Source organism: Engraulis encrasicolus, chromosome 7, assembly GCF_034702125.1.
Source record: "Engraulis encrasicolus isolate BLACKSEA-1 chromosome 7, IST_EnEncr_1.0, whole genome shotgun sequence".
Taxonomy (NCBI): Eukaryota; Metazoa; Chordata; class Actinopteri; order Clupeiformes; family Engraulidae; genus Engraulis; species Engraulis encrasicolus.
In genome coordinates this window covers 21,153,921-21,175,375 of record NC_085863.1, presented here as the reverse complement: position 1 = coordinate 21,175,375, position 21,455 = coordinate 21,153,921, and the positions used below count along the sequence as shown (strand labels likewise).

The 21,455-nt window shown below is 43.5% G+C and overlaps 1 protein-coding gene across 2 annotated transcripts in view; it reads right to left on the bottom strand.

Annotated features, from left to right (window-relative positions):
* Window positions 1-15,153, bottom strand: part of fgf13b (fibroblast growth factor 13b) — a 24,181-nt gene extending 9,028 nt beyond the window's left edge. The window contains exons 1-2 of one of the 2 annotated variants that reach the window (XM_063203067.1): window positions 14,913-15,153; window positions 14,483-14,676 (exon numbers count right to left, since the gene is read on the bottom strand). In XM_063203067.1, coding sequence (XP_063059137.1) covers window positions 14,483-14,525 — 43 coding nt within the window. In that variant the 5' untranslated portion in view covers window positions 14,526-14,676; window positions 14,913-15,153. Of the gene's footprint in view, window positions 1-1,005; window positions 1,024-6,008; window positions 6,280-14,482; window positions 14,677-14,912 lie in introns of those variants that run through there. The other variant, XM_063203068.1, reaches the window with a different exon arrangement.
* Between the last annotated feature and the right edge of the window lie 6,302 nt (window positions 15,154-21,455).

The following is a 21,455-nucleotide window of genomic DNA, read 5'->3' as shown; positions in this document are numbered from 1 at the left end:
ATAAGAGGCTGAGAGGACACCACTCATGCAATGAGGTGACACACGAAGAGGCAGATTGATGGGCACAAGTGATGGTGAGGAGGAGAAGAGAGAGAAAGGTGACGTGAAGAAGGGGATGATGAAAGAGTGCGGATTGCAAGACTCAAAAGAACTGTCATCCTTTTACCTTCAAGCTGAAATATTGTCCGAGTTTTACAACTGCAACTCGTGACAGGTACACACACCCTCACAGATTGCAGCTGTCCGTTTTGTTATCACGGCCTGCCATTCAAGCACAATTGCCGATGCAAAACTGCAGAGTGTATTTTGTGGTGTTAATTCAACATTTAGAGAGTCTAGTTTATATATTCTACCGTGTATTTGGTTCCAGAGTACTCTCTAAGTGTTGAATTAACCCTATCCAGACTGGGGGGGGGCTAAAAGTGCCCGCACCAACTTTGATGTCGTATAATTCCTTAACGACTTAAGCTATGACTACGAAACTTTGTGACTTTTCCTAACATTTAGTTGGCTACAGTTAAGTACCGAAAGATTAGGTTTATCATTTTTGCCGTTGCCATGGCAACGGTTTTCTGACAGGTATGTCTGACCAAAAATCATTTTACCATATCTATGACGCCATATATTTTCATATTTTTTTGTTATTTCCATTAGCATCAGACTACTTTGTGAGTATTTAAGTGGTTTGAAGTATAAAATCATTAAAATTCAAGTGCATTACCTAAATTTGATGGAAAATACATTATGGCGAGATTTTGGGCATAATAAGATAATGATGTCATAATACCAGATAATTACACAAAAATTATGTCATTCATAGATGTCCATACGTAGATCATCTCCCCCAAGTTTCGTAGTCATACTGTATTCCGTTCATGAGTTATGAGGGGGGGGGTCAAAAGAGCCCCCCCCCAGGCCCAGGAATGCCAAAAAAGCCCAGTCTGAATAGGGTTAACAATGTGTTTTTACTGCGTATACGATCCCTTTTTGCAGGACACTTTTCACCTTCTGTCACCTGCTTCTCTATAGCGAGTCTTTGAACTGAAGGTCTTTTCTGGAGCGACCTGAAGTAAATAGGTAACAGGCACAGTCCCGGCGGAGCATTGTCGACTTAGATGCCTTGTTCAAGGGCATCCAAAATATATCACAGCCATGTGAGGTAGACACATGCAGCGCCTCACAGATGCTTACCAGCACATCACTGGATCTGAATCTGACTCTGATTCTAAAAGCATGTGTAATTCAGTTTAATGTGGAAAAAGTAAATGTGTACGGCACACATATATTACCACCTGTTTTTTGACCAAGCCTACTCTCCAGAGTGAACAAACAGGCAAAAACAATGTGCATACATGGGTGAGATTTCCTCAGTGAGCGATGACGTAGATCAGCAGGATTTCCACTGTACCAGAGCAACACTACCTCACCTCCTCAGCATGGTGCATGCAACCCTCTTGGCTTAGTCCTTTGCTTTAGGGAAAGTCACAGCACATCCTCGTTAGAGAAAGCCCTGGGGCTACACCTCACCTAGATCCCAATTATGGCTGTGTATGTAGTGCGTAGGACATAAAGAGACAAACCCAACTGCTTAAAAACTGCTGCTATGTCACATGAGTTGTATGATTTACCTTTCAGCACCTCTCCGTCTTTAAGTCAAATATAAAAACTACAATATTTTATGAACAATATGCCTTTCTTTGTTCCAAACAGCTGCTTGATAGTCATGAATGAGAAAATGATAATGATGGTGATGGTTGTTGTGATGAGGATGAATGGTTTTCTGGGTTCTTTTTTATGTAAGGGAGAAAATAAATATTTCAGCATCAGACCTGGCCGCCTCCTTTTTCGCTTCTTTGAGCCAAATAGTTTGACGCGTGAGAAAACGCTTAGTTTGCTCGGCTTCTCACAGTTGTTGCCAATGCTCTTGTTGGGGCTACTTGCGCAGCGGCCAGCATTCGCCTTCTCCCGCTCCCTCGCCTGCCTCTTCTGTCGAATGAGGGAGCTGGCGATCGCCGCAGCCGTAGCCAGTTTGGCGGTTAGATGGTGGCAACACGTCCCAGATGGAAATTAAGCCTTCTCCGATCAGCGGGCACCGTCTGTTGCAGGCTGATGCGCCGTAAACATCATTAGGTTTCATGAAAAATAAAAATCCATATTTGCGTCCAATGTGAGGGAAACATGTCCATTTCACTCATTCACTTCCCAGCGGAGCTTTTTTCTTCATAAAAGACGTGACTCCCACATTTCTTTGGATATGAAAATGCGCTTTATGCGTTGCGTTTTGCTTTCTTCATAGTGTCCAAAAATCTGCACTCTGTCGGCGGGAGAAAAACAGTCCTCAACAACAAAACGTCTCCTGACAGAACAAATTTCAGTTGAACATCCACTGCAACAGACCCAGGCACAACGCTTCATGGTGCGTACTTGTGGAGAAGAGCAAAAATGCAATTTTCATGTTTCCCAGGTAGTTAAACTGAAGAGGTCTTCGCCAACGCCAACGGACGGAGCCTAATATGCCACTTGGAGAGCACCTGTTAACACAACGTGGAATGGAATTCATGAATTATATATCTCAGCTGAGAGAGAGAGAGAGAGAGAGAGAGAGAGAGAGAGAGAGAGAGAGAGATCCTGTAAAAAATCGAATTAAGGGGTACGCCACCTTTCACCTTGCTGCTGCTGATTATGACAAGTTGTTCAGTGACCTGAGCTGTGAGTCGTCTTTCGCGTCTCGGTAATCAGATAATTTGGCAAATGAACAAACAGCCGTCTGCGGCAGGCAGATGTTTCCAGCCACCGCACGGCAGCAGTGATCTGCATAGGGCCATCAGCTGCTGCCACAGAGACCGATTGGAGAAAGAACGCCCCCCAAAAATTAGGATAGGCGCCAGGAAAACTCTACAGTGAAGTCACGGAGGTTGAACAGCAGCAGCCGTCATTGCATTCACACGAGCCCACACGGCGGCAGATGAATGGAAAGAAAGAAACCCCGCAACCGCCTCCGTGATATAGCCTAACCTACTGATCCCGTTTAACCGAGGAGCCGCCTGCGCTCGTCCCGAGTTCAGCCCCTCATGGAGACTCTACGGCGTGAGCTTCTCTCTGCAGCAGACTCAGGGCTGCTGCTATTCGGCTCACTGTTGGTCCTGCAGCTGCAGCTCAGGTGGCTGCACGGTGGCAGCAAGCAGAGACGTGACCGAGGTTTTCAACAAGGCAACGTGTAGGATGCCACAATAAACGTAGGCTATACATTTTCTGTACCCCAAGGCTTCTTCGACACTGTCTGACTTTGCCTCGAAAAAGAAATCAATAATTGTCTCTTTTGAAAACACAGCACTTGAGACGACGTGGGCTATTAGACTGAGCCCGGAAGCAAATTGTTCAATCAAATGAATTGTGCTGCCAGTTTTCATTAGGGCGGCTTCGACAAAACGCAGACAGCTGAAACTGCAGACAATTGCCACTCCCATAGTTAGGGACAACTTCATGAACATAGGCTACATCAATTTATTTCTTTAACACTTTCGTCAACCGCACGCAGAAACATCTTTGTGTTAGAAAAACACGAAACGGTGCGCTGTGCAATTGAAAAACGACACAATACATCCAAACAATCATATGAAACTCACCACGACGTTACATAACACGCACGAGCTCATCTTCCGGCTTTTCGTTGGCGCCTTGGACACGCCATTCACAATTTTGGGCTGTATCTCAACAGTAGTGCAGCAGCACTGGGACCACATGAAATCAAACGTGGCAGCTAAATGTTTTGGTCAAAACTGCTGTGCTAGACGCAAGATCAGCTCCCTTAAAGCCCATGTTTCATATCCACGACGAAACTACAACTTCTAGTCACGTAGGCAAGTCCCTTGAGTACAAAAGATGTCGCGTGCGTTTCAGCACCATGGACAGCGAAGCCCACTTGCTCTGGCAACTGAGGGGACGCCGTTTTCACCACGTAGGCTACAACCTTTTCAAAGTGGCCGAAGTCTCCCTAAACACAAGGTAGTGACGACCTGCTGTATCTGCTCATACTGTCACACCACCATACATGCAGCCACAAAGCAGAAAATGAATCGAGAAAGCTACCTGATGCTGATCTCCTTAAGGGAAAGGCCATGTCTCCGTCTAAAGCAGGTGAACAGTGTGGTGTTTTCGCACCTCCACAAAATGTTCACTCAACTGTGATAAAAAGAAGCGCTGCTCCAAAGTTAAAATCGAGAATCCTCCGGGGCAAAACAACCCATTAAATCCGGTGATTGCGGCAGATCATTATCTGCCATTGATGCGGGTCCATTACGAATTTGCAGAAGCTCATCAATGATTCATCTGCTGGATCCATTTCCTGATCTGGCGGCTCTAAACATCTTCAATGTTGTAAGATGGCACGCACAAAGGTGATGAAGTTGGCGGGAGAGCTTGCCATAACATACAGATTAACGGTAGGCCTACCGTTTCCCGCTGAACCTTGTCCCTGAACTTTTTGGTGAAATTCATAATCGTCCGATTCCAACAAGGTCCGTGTAGCCTACCTTCCGTGAGTGTGTTGTTTTCGTAGTCTGGAAGATGAGGGGTCACTCATTCACATTAATTCGATTTTCACATGTTTGTCTCTGACATTTTGAAAGCCGTGAATTCCCTGCACAGGGAGAGAGATTTAATTAACGGTTAAACGCGTATGACATACATTTTCTCTGTGACTAATGGAATCATCTACTGTGATGAACAGTAAATCTAATTTCAAGCAGGAGGGAAATGAATTACCCCAGTGCAACTAATTTAATTCAATTCTTCAGCCCAACGTTTTTTCTTTCTATCTATCTATCTATCTATCTATCTATCTATCTATCTATCTATCTATCTATCTATCTATCTATCTGCAATGTTACGAAAGAAAACCACATGTGGTTTGAAAGAAAAATAAGTTTTTGTGTGTTGAAGCAGCGTCAGGAACTGGGTCAACTACTTGTTGAATACCTGCAATATCTGAGGGAAATAAGTGGTGTGATAGCCAGCCTCTGACCGCTAGATGTCAGTATTTCTACACGGTTATAGCATGAACTGTGACAGGTCGCATGGCACTGTGCATGCACAATGACATCCTACAATTTTCGCATTGAGGATTAAAAAAAAAAATTATACAATGCTGGTACTAAAATCTGAATTTGAGGTCCTGTAATGGAAAAATGTAATGTATGGGCAAAGATTGGAGACTTGCTTTTGTCATTCATACAGTCAGAGCATCTGGCATAATATTGCCTACAATCCCAAGCATGACATTTTGCACATACAGTAAACCGTGGACATTCGCCTGTAAGCAGACAGTAATTCCGCAGCCGATGAATGTTCTCTTATGTCACAGCATGGAGAGCGAGGGCTGATCAATGACTGAAAAGTAAATTCATTTATATGTTAATTTGCACAATTAATCTTATCTGGCATTCAACCCCCTCCTCCGTTAATGGCCTAAGAATGTCAAAACGCAAACACAAATCAGGCTGAGCTGAAGCCACTTCATCAACCTCGCTGTCACTCGCCATTACACACACTGACATGCAGGATCGAATGTGCTGAAGCACAGCTCCACATGCTCAACGAAAAAACAAACACACAAACAAATAAACAAACAGAAACATACAGGCCATGTGGCAGACAGGGGGTTTGTGGTTGTCTTTCCCATGTGTGCACCATAACAATGAGTTTCCAGTGCAGTGAATCAGCTTCGAACATCCTTCAGAGCACTCAAGGCTGTTTTTCTCGTCCGCCTTATCCCCCCCCCCCCATGTGACCCACACACAGCATCTATTCATCAGCGTAGTGTAACAGCTGTAAAAGGCCAAAAGAAATTGGTGCTCAGAAGTGCAAGAGGAAAACAAATGTGCAGTTGTTGTGGTCATACACAAGTGACTGCAGATGGCGGATGCATTCATATCTCGGTGCTCGGTCGGTGGACCTTTTGGAGGGGGCAGCATTGACCTGTCGCTTTAACAAACCTTCAGGAGTCCTGCTCTTCCTAAGGATGATATACCCGATGGGGAAACAAAAGAGTTGATGGCACTTGGAGTTAAAGTCGCAGTCTTTATCGTCGTCCACGTCCAGGGACCGCAGAGAGTGGAGCGAGTCCTCGCTTAAAAGAATATATTCCGGGGCGTATGTAGAGTCATCATGAACTGTGGTCACATGGTAGAAGGGGAAGGTGGTAGAGGGTGTAAGCATGTATGGCAATGTGTCATCGCATCACAGGATGATTGATAATAATGATTCATTGAGAAATATACTCACACACACAAACGCAAGCATGCACGCGCAAAGCATGCGCCCGCACACGCACACACGCACGCACACACACACGCACGCACGCACGTGCACACACACACGTACAAATGATATACTGTATATTAAACACATTAATAAAATGGCATTAATAGAATGTGTATTCACTACAAACACGAACAAAGGAACAACCAAAAAGGAATTCTATGAAGCAAAATCCATGAGTATATATGCCTGGTCCCCCATTGGTATTCTTGTATGACTTTCCTTGCTGCATTGACTTTCTTCTTCAATAGTGTCTATCCAACCTGGACATGCAGCTGTTGCTTTGCCTGAGAAACCAAGGACCAATGAATAAGGGATTGGTTGTAGCACTGTCTGGTAGCATACATGCACACAGTGTAGTAGCTTTGTCCAGTTGTACTGGTATACTAGTATGCATACAGTATACTCTTCTTCTGACATGCAACTCAACTCACCAACTGAACAGTAATATGATTATCTCTACACAAGAATACAGGCAGACACAGATCTCAAGACTCAGTGCTATCCATGTGTATTCCACTACTCTCAGATGGTCTGTAATCACAAGGTAACTCACTGCCACATTCAACACCATGACAATCGAATTTTGTACTTGTAAGTTCAAACGGAACTCCAAATCTGTTCATAGAGAGGAAAAAACACTTCCACCTTTCCTGGTATTTGATTATAATTTATTCATTACTATTCAAGATTATTAATTATAAATGGTAAATACCTGCCAATCTGTCTCCCTCGGCTAGAGCGTGCAATGTAGGTAGGCTAGTGTTATTATTACATAAAGATCGAGTACAGGCGTGCAAGAAAGAGTCAACGGAGTGGACACCAGCTGTGAAGGGAAATGAGCACTTAAGGCATGAGGTTGGTAATAAAGCCACTGTAACGTAATGTAACATGCCCTAACTGCTAGGGCCTCGCATGACATACCTATAAGTGAGTGTAAGGCAACAAACCACATAATGATGGGCCTATGCAGACACGCTATTCGCTACTCAGCTATTCAAGTGTTAGCTGAAGGCTTTCAGGAATTGTTTAAAACGTGATTCAGTCCTCTAACAATTTATAAAATGTAATACTGCAGTGTGTGTATAATACGTCTCGGTGTAAATGTGCATTTCAGGTGGTTCTCCACGAGGGAATAATTTCTGGGATGGTAAAATAAAACGTATTGCAAAAAAAATCACGTAACTATATTGAATATCAGAAAGAGTGCCCCTAAATACTTTGCGTGGGTGGCTATCATACTACATAGAAGTGTTTATTTTGTGTTTTATGTTGTTTTTGGATGATAAATATCACTGCATCTATTCATGACTCCTACAAAATCACAAAAAAGAAAATACCAATGTGCAACAAGGTCGTCTTTAAGAGACTCCATGCAAGCGGGTCATGCCGCAACATAATACTATGACTTGACTTGAAAGGTAGAGCACATTCCAGCCTGAACCAACACTTTCACCAACCCACAAATCAGATGATACTGCAGGGCAGGAAACTGTAGTTAATTATCTCCACAGCCAGGGGGCAGTGTGGCTGCCTCTGCTGACTAACTCTCCCCAGAGTGGATAAAGTGGTGCTATCTTCTAACATACTGGGCTGGCTGAGTCCAGCATGGCCATTGTAAGCAGGGAAGCTGACAGGGAGGGGGGGGGGTGCAGTTGTCCCGGGCCCAGGGAGATAGGGGGCACAACATTGGGTCTTCAGTTCATTGTATTTATTAGGTAGGGGGGCCCTTTCACATGACTTTGTCCCGGGCCTGGCCAAAGCTGTCAGCGGCCCTGATTGTAAGTGTGGCGAGGTGAGAGAAGTGTGCTGGCCGTCGCCGCGAGTGATGATGATGATACGGCGAGAGATCACTTCTAATCAACTCAAGGCTGCGTGCCACCAAGGCCAGGAGCTTAGGGGCGGGTGATAGGCCATCTGTCTCACACACACACAGGCCAGTCAAGACCGTGTGTGTGTGTGTGTGTGTGTATGTGAAAGAGAGAGTGTATTTGAGCATCCTGCCTGACTGTGTGTGTGTGTGTGTGTGTGTGTGTGTGTGTGTGTGTGTGTGTGTGTGTGTGTGTGTGTGTGTGTGTGTGTGTGTCTGTCTGTCTGTCTGTTTGGCATGTGATCTATCTATATACTGTGTGCGTGTGTGTCTGTTTGGCATATGTGACCTATCTATATACTGTGAGTGTGTGTGTGTGTGTGTGTGTGTGTGTACGTGTTTGTTCGCGCGCACACGTGTGTGCATGTTTGTTTGAATGCACGCATGTTTGATCATGTGTGAATGCTTCTATATACTGTGTGGTTGTGTGTGTGTGTGTGTGTGTGTGTGTGTGTGTGTGTGTGTGTGTGTGTGTGTGTGTGTGTGTGTGTGTGTGAGAGAGTGTGAGTGTGAGAATGTATGTACTGTATGAATCCCATGCTCTTTGTGTGTGTGTGTGTGTGTGTGTGTGTGTGTGTGTGTGTGTGTGTGTGTGTGTGTGTGTGTGTGTGTGTGTGTGTGTGTGTCTGAAATCTCAGTTTCTCAGTATGGATTTAGCAGACTACAGTATACGTTACAGTAATTGTATGTTTGTTGTTGCATGTGTATTTAAACACGTCTTTGAGCAGGCCCACGTCCGGTCCGGCAGACAGATATCCAGAGGATTGCGTGTGATGTGAGTGATTTATCCCCATCTATCATCAGATTTCACTGGTGCCTCACTGGTGGTATCTACTTAAATACATCCATTAATGTATTAACTCTAAAGGCAAATCACATGACTCTCTCTTTTCATAACAGGGATTACTTGAGTTGTACTTTTAAAAAAAATGGAGGGCAAAAGCTGAATTACAAAAAGCACACAAAAAAATCGATTCCTTGCTTCAGCAAACATCAAAGCAGCCATTTACAGTACAAAGCATACAGCTTATGTTATATTAAAGGGGATATGAAATCACAAATTGATATCGTAAATAAATCATAGAGCCTCTTTCTACCCTATAAATACTGACATAGGCAGCCTCAGGCTTCTGACAGCTTTTAACTAACTGACAGCAATCTTCTTCCTCTTTCTTTCCTCCTCTCTTCCATTGGACTAATGCTCTCGGGGTTTACCACAGAGGACAAACCCGTCTGTCTCTTCATTTCACCGGGAGAAGATATACTGTACAAAAAAATAGCTATACAAATTTTATAAGAAAGTGGTCACTTAGTATGAGACGTATTAGTAAATAAACATGTGCATTCCATACAACATGGACAGTGTATGTATGTCTTACTTATATATGAGGAAAGTGAGGAGTGGTTTGTGTGTGTAAACAATAGAGATTAGAGAAAATAATATTATACATACTGTATATTCCACTCTCTCTCAGACCTATTGCATATTTTCTTTCACAGCATCTAATTGCATATGCTCTTGGACTATAGTACTAAATCTTCTCTTAAGTGTTCATTTGGGTCTCCTGCTTAATGGCTCCATCCATCTCTGCGCATGCATGCAGTACTTCCTTCATGCAGTACTTTCCCACTGTACATGGAGCCTGGCTCTCCTCCTTTCTAGCTTACTACCGCTAGTCACCTTATCAGAACAGTTTTAACCTTGTTTGTTTATTATTTGTGTCCGGTACTTGACTGTGCACACACTGTCACTCTTTCTCTCTCTTTTTCTCCCCCCCCCCCCCCCTTTTTATCCAGGCTGTTTGGTTATAGATGGGTGATGTTTCTGATCTGCCTTATGTCTGATTGTATGCAAGTGTGTGCTATATGTTGGCTGGTTACCACCAGACCTAATCAAAAGTGAGATAAGGTCTGGAGACCTGCCTACTGTAAATCCTGTGTGGCTTACGATTGATGATATATGTTGAATGTATGGTGAATATTTGTGAATATATGTGCAATGTTGTGTGTAATGTCATTGTGTCTTCTTCTGTATTTATGTATGTATGCTACTTGACACCTTATTCCCTCGGGATCAATAAATGATACTCTACTCTACTCTACTCTACTCTACAACGGCTGTTTAATGGGCATTGCCAATGTGTGTCATTTGGCATATGTACCCCATAGCCAATTGTCAACTGTCAGTTGTATCTATTCAAACAAACTGCAGTCGTCCCCTTTTCATGCCTCCCTACCCTCTGATTGGAGACCATGATCGGGAACCCTCGCTGAGGGATAGATTCTTTGCTGTCTTTCAGATCGGAGCGATTTTGCAAAGCAGCATGGGATTTCTGAGGCTATGCTATATGTTTAATCTGTCGTCCAATGCATATTATAATTTGTGTGTTTGTTTATGCTGCTGGACACCTTCTTTTCCAAGTTACTCTGCACTACAGATGGATGTCAGTCTGGCAATACTTCTTGTCTTCTGTGTTAATTTTAATAATGAGTGTGCAACGTTATGACCCTTAGGTCTTCATGAAGACCTTATGGTCAAAACGTTGCACTCTCATTATTAAAATTAACACAGAAGACAAGAGGTGTTGCAGACTTTATTCATTCTACCTGGATTTATGCTTTTATTGTCCTGCACCTGACCCACAGGGTGGGATGTTCACACATCTACTCCTTTCAACATCTCAACCCTTCCATAGGCAGGGAGTTGTCAGAGGCCCAGAATCAAAGAGCATCCATGTCTCTGTATAGTACTACCACACATGGCTACAACCACAGAGACCACTGATTTCAATGACGGATATGTAGTGTTTTCATAGCCTGATTATCATCGACTTTCAAATCTCTTCGAGACTTGTCTGGCGAAGACCGTAACAATTAGCGGTTCCCAAATGGCCTGGTTAACCCGCCTCCCTGGTTTGCTACTGGTTGACTGGTGTTCGACAAAGTGGGTGGAGTTCCCGATTTTTCGGGAGATCAAAAATGATATTTACATTGCTCTTGGCCTGACTAGAAGCAACACTGAAGGTGTTGTGACACTAGGAGGGCATCGCCTGGCTAGTGTTTTCATAGGGCCCACAGTTTTTGGGAGCAGGGATAGTTGAAAACACGCAGAATGGCTTGAATATGAAAATCAGTGTGGCGTTATCGTGTCCAAATCATCACATTGTTGCCTGAGCCGTGTCTCTCATGTACAGTGCACACAACTGACAACTATGCATGATGGGATCTGAGAACACGTGAGGGAAATAAATACGACATCACCGCAGCAGCATACAATACTGCCACATCCACTGTGCAACCTCAAGCAAACTCCCAGCTGTAGGCAAGAGGTTGTCAGAGGCCCAGAATCAAAGAGCATCTAGCAAATGCTTCTGTACCGCACTCAAGATTTTCTTCAATAATGACAGGTTGGTCCCACCTCCTACTGTTAGAGTTGTCCTCTTAGGATTTTAAAGCACGTCAGTCACACATCAACATCCCAGTGACCCTCTGATGATGACGGAAGTAACACCATCGAAACATGTCAGGTAAAAGACAAATCTTTTACATTTCTGAAGTAAAAGAGAATCTCAAGTGTGATTTAAACAGTAGACATGATGAACGTTATCTTTTCGGCCCGCGAGATAATTTCAAATGTGTATTGTACAATTGGCCCTCATATATCATTAATGCTAGCGTACCAAGACTTGAACATGAAATTTGGTGTGTCACAGGAATATGAGTGGGACCAGGTCGATGACACAGGTCACACTTATATATGCAACACAATATGTGCCAGTGCGTTTGAGATTTTTCAATGAGTATGAAGTGTGTGTCTGCACGATTTTGGTCCATTAATTAAAAATAAATATTGAAGTCGACCCGCGACTTCGTTCCATATTCCGATTTTGGCCCTCAGTCAATTTGAGTTTGACACCCCTGCTCTAGAGGTTCCCATTCAGGGGGGTATGCGTACCACTAGGGGTACTTAGTCATATTTCAGGGGCTATGAAGAAAAATATATAAAATGTATGGAGCAGTCACATGAGAATAGAGGGGGAGGCCCTGCTGTGGCCAACCGGTAGGGAACTCGCGTGCCATGCGGCTGACCCGGGTTCGACTCCCGGCCCGGGTCCTTTGCCGACCCCTCCCAATTCGCTTCCTGTCCACCTCTCACAATCTCCTATCAAAAAAAGACCCAAAAAAAAGAGAGAATAGAGGGGGAGATATAGGGCATGGCTGATGGGGCACTCATGGTATGATTAAAATGGCTTAGGTGGAATGCAGGACAAAACAAGTTTGAGAAACAGACTACTGAACATCCATGAGATGAGAGGGCAACTAAAACCAGATTCGCCAGACTGTCTTGAACATGAAATTCAGTGTGGCATCCTAGGCAGGGTAAATCACTCTGGATTTATTGTCAAAACATCTTTGCTTGCTTGCACTGTCTCTCTGCATGTGCATCTGTAGGAATGCATGATGGGATGGATCCAAAAAACACTTGAGGGAAATAAATACGACATCACCCCACCCCAGCATCCTGTCACATCTCTAAGTGTGCCACCTCAAATGCACTCCCTGCTGCAGCTGCGTCTGCCCTGCCGCCACTCTGCACCGACTGTATACTTCCTGTCTCTCCTATGTGGTGTGTGTATTAGGAAGGTTAAACAAATGCCCCTCCCACAAACCCCGTGACACGGCATCTCTCTCTTTTATTATTCAGCAGTCCTCGATGAAAAATTTATATGAACATCGTTCACCCGAAAAAGACAAAAATACTCCCAACTACTCAGCGAGCGCCTACTCCACTGCTCAGCCCCTCTTGATTACCGGCCTGACACAGATAAGAGGGTCAGTTACCCGGCGAGGAGAAAGGTGCGGTGGTATAACCTGCACATCTGTTAATGCACCTTGGCTGCATCTGGCACTCTCACATCCAGTAGAAATAGCAAAGAAACTGACTACAGGATTCATACAATGACTAAGATAGGCTTGTTTACCTATATAATAGGCTTGCGTGAAATAAAAATATAAAATCTGGAGTCTATGTATGCCACTGTGATTTTGTGCACAGATGCTGTAGGCCTACATACAATGCTTATTTAAAATTAAAGGATAGAGCTGACCTGATTCATTTAATTAATCATGAAAGAATCTTTGTGGTAGGCCCATAGGCCCAACAATGACTCAGGCTGTAAGTAACTTTTAATTACTCTTCGCAAAGGTCTAACCTTCTGATCCTCTCTGAAAAAGCAATTAAAAGCGGTGCCATATGAACTAAGAGGTATTTTTGTCCATTAACCTTTGCTGTGACTAGGCTGTCGCAAATATCATATGACTACCTAACACACAATAATAAGTTGGTCAGCTCAACATAGCTAGGCTGCCCTTTTTTTTTAAAACAAAACGGGTTGTGGTTGGTCACATGCAATATGACAGGTGACCTAGTCTCACACCCCATCTCTCTCTCTCTCTCTCTCTCTCTCTCTCTCTCTCTCTCTCTCTCTCTCTCTCTCTCTCTCTCTCTCTCTCTCTCAGATCACCTCTCTCTCTATCTCTCTGATCAACAGAAATAGCAAACTAACACCCCAAACCAATCACCAATGTGCTGGCGTCAATAAAGAAAATTGTACACATCACCCGTGCGTAAACGCAAAATAGAAACAATCCATCTTTTTTATGGCTGCAAGCCCCCTACCCCCATTCCCCCATCCCCTGTCTCCATGGCAATACTACCCAGGTTGCATCTCGGTGCAGAGCGCGGTGATTCTACATCCCTGCCGAAGGAAAACGCCTAAGAACTGATCTAAGAATAGGCCTGTCAACAGAAAACAACGTCCCTGACCCTTTTATAGAAATACGCAGATATGTGGCTACCACCAGACACACACACACACATCCATTTGAAAACTGAAGCGTAAACGTGATGCTAACGCTGTTTATTATTAATAGTAAAAGCCTATTAAAAACATGTCAGTCTACCCTATTTTATCCCAACAAATCGTTCTAATTAATGTGGATGTAAAAGTCAAATTAAGACACTTCTTTGGGTAAAGTTTTCAGGCAGGCAGCATGAGCAACGCCTACTACAATCCATTGTGTACTGTATTTAGCTGAGGCAGATGCAAATGCCAAAATAATGCCATAACCTCATGGCCATGTGAAAGTGTAATGCAAGGCGATGTCACGTGCGTCTTTGACCATAAACAATGGATAGATGGATATTGTACATCTTACATTATTTTCGTTGGTAACATGTCATTGGGGATTCAGTGCGCGCCTGCTTGAACGACAGGAACCATGTGGTCTTACCCTTGCTTGCATCCTTGTCTTCTTTAGGCTTTGATGCTTTCATAGATCCTAACTTCTTTTGCTGAGTTCCAGGTTCAAACGATGTGTCCAAGCAATTGCGAAGTATCGTCCTATTTCTGTCAAAGCTGTGCGCTTTCCCACATGGACTTTGGAACCAGCGCGCAATTCAAGAAACAAAGGGTTGGTTCGGTTCTCTGTAACAAACCATGACACGAGAATATGATTGTCAATTCAATAAACAGAATGAAAATGAACAAGTGCTCAAAAATAACATATTCATGTAGCCTAATGTTATTCATCAAGCACCAAATAGACAGCACAGATATTCGGTTTCCTCAACGTTAGTAGGCTATCTAGGCTATTGTCTTAACTAATGGAGCTGTACAAAATCAATATGATACCAGTTAGGCTAGACTTTAATTTCGCTTACCTTAACCCCTCTCCACGGTCCGTCAGTCGCAAATGAGCAACACTACCACCGTTCACACTGGTCCAACGTGAAAACAAGAGTAAAACAGCATAGATATAAACGACACGGAGAGAGACACGCTCCGACGTGTTGTCAGAATGCCATAGGCGCGGAATTTCCATGAACCAGCTTTAAAAGTGAAGTTTCCCCAGAATTGACATCAGGAGCGAAAACGAGTAGTTCTGAGCTGAAGTACCGAGAAAGAAAAGTGTTCACGCTGATGATGTTGTTGACAGCTCGCATGCACATGGCGGGCGGAGGGTCTCCAGAATCGTGAAGCTGGCGATGTTGTCAGTGATGGTAATGATCCCTCCTACGGCGTGGATACTGTAGCCTACGCTCGCCGGGGCAGGTCACATGCACACACAGACCCTCTATGTTGAAGCACGTTCCAGTGTTGGGACAGAATCCGTTTATCGAAACGACTCTTACTGCATCATATCAGGTATTTATGTCAGCTTAAGAGAGAAAACAAATAAACATACAACAGGTGGAGTCTCCCCGATATAGCAATTTACTTGCTAAGCCTACTAGAAGAAAGTGTGTGTGTGTGTGTGTGTGTGTGTGTGTGTGTGTGTGTGTGTGTGTGTGTGTGTGTGTGTGTGTGTGTGTGTGTGTGTGTGTGATGTGCGTGTGAGTTTGTGAGTGATACAGAGACTTAGACCTACAGTAATAAGACTTCGAAGTATGTTCTTATTTATATTGTTGAACAGAGATCTGGGTGTATTTGAGGAGCTTATAGATAATGGATTGTGAATGCAATTCCACTGTATAAGAAGTCTGCAACAGTGGAACTGTAAGGATGAATCCTCCTGCTTACTATGTAAAAAGAAATATTGGGAGGCACAGCCAGTTTCACTACTGTGGGTGTGTGTGCTCGTGTGTGCATGTCTGTTTTGGGGATTGGTAGGAGGATGCAATTAAAATATCTAGCCTATTAAATGTGATTGAAAAAATAGGCTATCTGACTGTGATGTGATGATGCCAGTGAGAGTCCTGATCAGTCAGGCTTTACTGCCAGGGGTATTGTTCAGGGGATGAAATGGGATTGAGTTACAGGGGCCCACACACAGTCCAATTTATGTAGCCTGGATATATGACAGGGGGTCCATTGGAGCTGATTGTACATAGGGCTTAGCCTGATTTCCACAGACTTCAGATCTTGTACCTCAATTCTACGCCCTTAATTACTGCGCATATAGAGTAATACAATGGTTTATGGAATGGTTTTGACACCCCCAATTTTCTATGATTCAATTGTTCAGGTAATGGTGGAAAGCTCACACATCCACAGGAACGTCTGACCTGGGAGCAGGACCACAAGTGAGTGACGTCTGAAGAAGGGGTAAAACCCGAAACGTCACGAAAAAATAAAATATTGGGAGCAAAAGAAATCCTGGTCGTGCAGCCGACTTTTTCTCAGAATCGATGATTCAATTGTTTCCCAATTCTTTGGCGCACCACAGTCAGTCCATGGGTCGGATTGAAACCGACTTTTTGGAGTGTTGATGGAGGGACGTTGACCTTATTAGTCCTTAAGTCCATTTACATTACATCACATTACATTACATTGCATTTGGCAGACGCTTCATAACCAAAGCGACTTTCAAAAGAGAACATAATCAAGCCAACATCACAAGAAAATACAAAGTGCACAGGAAATATTTATTTACAAACAGTTGTTAATGTTTTGTTCATCATTTGTTCATTATTTACTAAGCGTTAATAATGCTTTTTAAGAAGACATTATTGTTAAATGTTACCAAAAATATAACCATACCTTCAATAATGTACACTTTATCAACTTATTCAATAACACACCTTGTCTCAATTTTGGGACCGGTGATAAAAGGGTTAGTTACAATTTTAGCAACAGTTCCGGCACCCACCAAGGACCCCTCCTCAACCCTCTTTTGGGCCCCGACCCACCAGTTGAGTACTGCAGTCGGGGCCGCTAACAGCTTTGGCTGGGCCCATGACAAAGTTGTCTGAAAGGCCCCTCCAGCTCAATACACATAATGTAATGAGGGCCCAATTCTGGGCCCCTTATGGACCCGGGACAACTTTCCCCTTTGTCCCCCCTGCCGGCACCCCTGACTACAGTAATATATTGTTGTAACTGAGAATGGCAGACAGTGATTGCAGTGTGACCCAACACAGCAAATGGAGGAAGTTGAAGTGGTTTAGCTATGTAAAACAGCACATAAATCACTGATGGAGCTGAAGATTGCCCAGCACGGTTGGAGTGTGTTTGGGTAGGATGATCAACTCAGCAAATGTTAGAGTGCACTCATACAGATTTACTGTAAGAGGGAGAGAGAGAGAGAGAGAGAGAGAGAGAGAGAGAGAGAGAGAGAAACAGAAACAAAGTGTGCTACTAATTAAGACTTGATAAAGATATTATATAAAGGGTTCAGATGAAAAACCATCAAAGTGTGTTCGTGATGAGTTTACATAACATAGGTTGAATTTCTATTAATTTAGTAAACGTAGCCCCTTAATGCACGCCGTACCTCCTAAGGCACGCTGTAATAGACATTGAAAGTTAACTACTATAGTACTACCCTACTATGACAGTGCACAGGGCCTTTAGTAATACAGTACGACTTGGTCATTCTGGTAACCGCTAATTTATAATGCCGTGTCTTAAGCGGTTAAATATCAGTCCATCTCGTGATGTTTGGTCTTGGCTGGTTGTAGGCCTACTTATGTGGCTTTTTTGGTTAAATAATGTGGGGAAAATACAATTGAAAGATGTTTTTTTTGGTAATGACCTTTAGAGCGTTTTAAAACTCTTTGTGATTTCATATCAGACATAAACTAAAAGTACATTGTGTTGTGGAGTGTTGTAGTTTTGTCTTCAACATTGCCCAGTTTCAAACTATTGGTCATGCTAATTAGGCAAAAAAAGGATTTAAGAATTAAGAAATTAGGAAAAAAGGCAAAGAGTTTGATGAATTCATTGTGTTACCACAATGCAGATATACGTATAGCCATTGCAAGACATTGTTATCAGATTGTCGTCCGACAAAATAGTTACAGTACTCTTGAATCTTTCAGAAAGCCAGTGTGTGGGTTTAGCCAGTAGAGAACTGCACTGACATCAGTCCCAACTATCAACTCTAATTGAATCAGATGGTAGGCCTGATGTCAAATATCACCATGAAGTACCTCAGCTGCTTTTCATGTGTGAACCAAAAGCAGGTTATGCAATAATGTGTCACACTTATTAGTCACTGTTAAGCTTTTTTTTGTTCTGGTATGCTGGAGTGAGGTGTGTAAATGTGTCGATATTATCATACCCAGGGAAACCGGCAAGGGGGGACAAAGGGGTCACCTGTCCCGGGCCCAGGGAAATGGGGGTGCCATAATTGGGTCCTCATGACATTGAATGTATTGGGTGGGGGCCCTTTCAGATGACTTTGTCCTGGGCCCAGCCAAACCTGTCGGTGGCCCTGATCATACCCACACAAATAATGCCCATGAGATGGCCACCATTTTGACTGTTATGCAAGTTGCAGTGCATAAGGTCAGAGTGACGGTTGGATGGCTGCGTGTACATTGGGCATAGTGTTCACAACTATTGTTTATAGGTTTTTCTCTCACTCTTTAAAATGGAGGAAGAATGTCTGATATTTGAACAGCAGAACATGAGAATTTAACAAACAAACAGAAACCTATTTATACATTGTGCTAATCTTTATGACGTCTCATGCCCACTACGCCAGTGCCCATCCCCTTATGGATGTGGGTCACATTTCAAAGAAAAGACTTAACTACTGTACCATCAGATTACACTACAACATTACACAGTCTTATGTAATATGTTATAACATGGTCATTGCAGAAGCAAATGTGTAACAGGGGCCAGATGTTTGACTCCCTGCAGAAGGCATCACTGCAAAAATGCATCAGGGTTTTTTTTGTCTAGCATGACCAAGCCATTACAGCAAAAGCTTCTTTAAACTTTTTTTTTAATAAAGAAGAGTGACTTGTATTTCCTTCTTTTTGTGCATCCTCAGTTTTCCCCATCCAAAGAGCACCTCAACCAAACTTTCTCTGAGTCCAGGAAGTGCTCCTAAACAATCATAGGACCCCATGTCTTAACACATTAAAAGTCTGTCTGGTTTCCAACAATTTTGTTGATGTGGTTTCCAGCCCACAAACCATGATCGGGAGGATCTCTGTTCACCTATGAATTACTCATTTAAACATCTGCTGACTTGCAGAGGTGGCCAAAGTAGTAGTAGAAGTAAAACACAAAACCTGCCATAGTTTCCTACCAATACAAGTAACTTAACAAAGTAACTTAACAGTCTTTTTTGGATTTTAGGTACCATCAACATCTATCCACCTCATTAGGTACAATCAAAGATTCTATTTGCTGCATTTAGATCGTCTCTGGCACAATGAAATAACTGGTGTAGTATCATGTGTTTGTGTTGTAGGCCTACCTTCACCCAGTGTACTTCTACTTTCACTTTGGCCACTTGTGCAGACTAGTGAAGGTGAATAATTAACTTGAAATATGTTGCCTAAACAGCCTTTAAGCACTTAATGACTTAATGCACATGTACACAGCTGATTCATCTTTTTCTTGGCTGAAAGGTGACTTTAACCTTGACCCTGACCTTCAGTTGCACACGAAGGTATAATATCCTGTCCAAAGCTTTAACACTTCCAGGCCATTTAAGCACAGCTGGCATATGTCTGTATACTTAATACTGACCTAAATATGCAAAGTGTAGTAACTACATATTTTGTCAAAATTGAGTTTAGACTGAAAATGCACAGTAAATGTTGCGGTGTTAATTCAACACTTAGAGAGTTAATTTGAGTCCAAATTATGTCAAATCAACTCTCTAAGTGTTAACTGAGCACTGCAGAATTTACTGTGTGGTCTTCATTACACCTTATTTATTTTGCGACAAAGCGTTGTGGTCCAAATGTGTCCCAGTTCAGAGATATTGCCATGGCAAATTTGCAGTAAATACAATATCCAACCTATACTAATAACTCTTTGAAGGCATTTTTTTCCTCAGTTTCAACGTTGGCGTAGTTATTGCACTTTGCCTTTTATTTGTAGGGCAGTATAGACGCTGTGCCACTGGCCGCTGCTGTGCCTCTCCTTTCATGGTTTTTATACCAGCGCAAGGAGAAATGCCATGAATTATTGAGCAAGAAAGTGAGTTACATGCGGCGGTGCTGTAGCAACATAGGGAGGGAATGAAAGTGCCCGGCTGATGCAGACACCCACCCCTGGCTTCAGGGAAGCCGACAAGGGGGGGTGGGGGGTGCAGACAAAGGGGTCAATTGTCCCGGGCCCAGGGAGAAGGGGGGCCAGAATTGGATCCTCATTACATTACATGTATTGGGTGAGGGGGCCCTTTCAGATGACTTTGTCCCGGGCCCAGCCAAAGCTGTCAGCGGCCCTGTCTGGCTTAATCTGATATTGCCAGTGCCCGTGTTGGCACAAACTGGATTAATATTTAAACTTGTGTTGTGGCACCTGAGTTAGAGGTGTACTTGGCAAACACAATAGACCAGGAAATTGGATGCTGCTGCAGAGATGTCCAGTGTGTGGTGACAACTTGAAAGCCAGTTTCATGCAGCGGAGAACAGGCAAGTGGACGTTTATAGGGTAGCCACGGGTGGCCAGTGCATCTGCAGTTTGTCATCGGTCATGGCCCCAGGACTGCCGACAGCTTTGGCTGGGCCCTGGGGCCATCATTTAACCCATTTCAGCCTGATGACTCGTATATGTTGTTTGACCTGTGGTGCCTGGAGACACATATACCGTATATACCGTAGGCTGCATTCAGGCTCTTGAGATTTTAGCTTTTTAAATAAAAATGTGGGTATGGTTGAGCTGAATGAACACATTCTAATGCAAGATGAGGCTCTTAGGGTTTAAAGGCAATCATGTTTCATGTTTTTATGTGCATCAGAGGCAAAGATATTTAGGTGTTTAAAGGCTGAGGGCAACTTTCCCAACAAGGGCTTAGGCATTCAGCAGGCATTTTGTTTGCAGGTTCTTTAGGCATCAATGGGTTAAAATTTTAACCCTTTAAAGGGCCCCAACCCAATACATACAATATAATATGGACCCAATTCTGGGTCCCCTCTCTCCCTGTGCCCAGGACAACCACCTCATTCGCCCCCCTCGGCCGGTTTCCCTGCATGGCCACGCATGGCCATGGGCTCCCATGGGTTATACCGTAAGAGTGGGCACAGGCTCTGGCATACACAATCAGTCTATGAGGTCACATACCATTAGAGGCCACCTTAAAAGTAATCATTGCATCTTTCTTTCTAATGTCTGTCAGTTTTCGAAGTTGCTGTCCTATGGCTAAACACGTGTAATTGCCTATTCCCCCTGAGGGCGGGCATTGATCCTGTCTGTCTGTCCGTCTGTCCGTCCGTCCTTCCGTCCGCCCGGCCGGCCAGCCGGCCGTCTGTCTGTCTGTCTGTCTGTCTGTCTGTCTGTCTGTCCGTCCGTCCGTC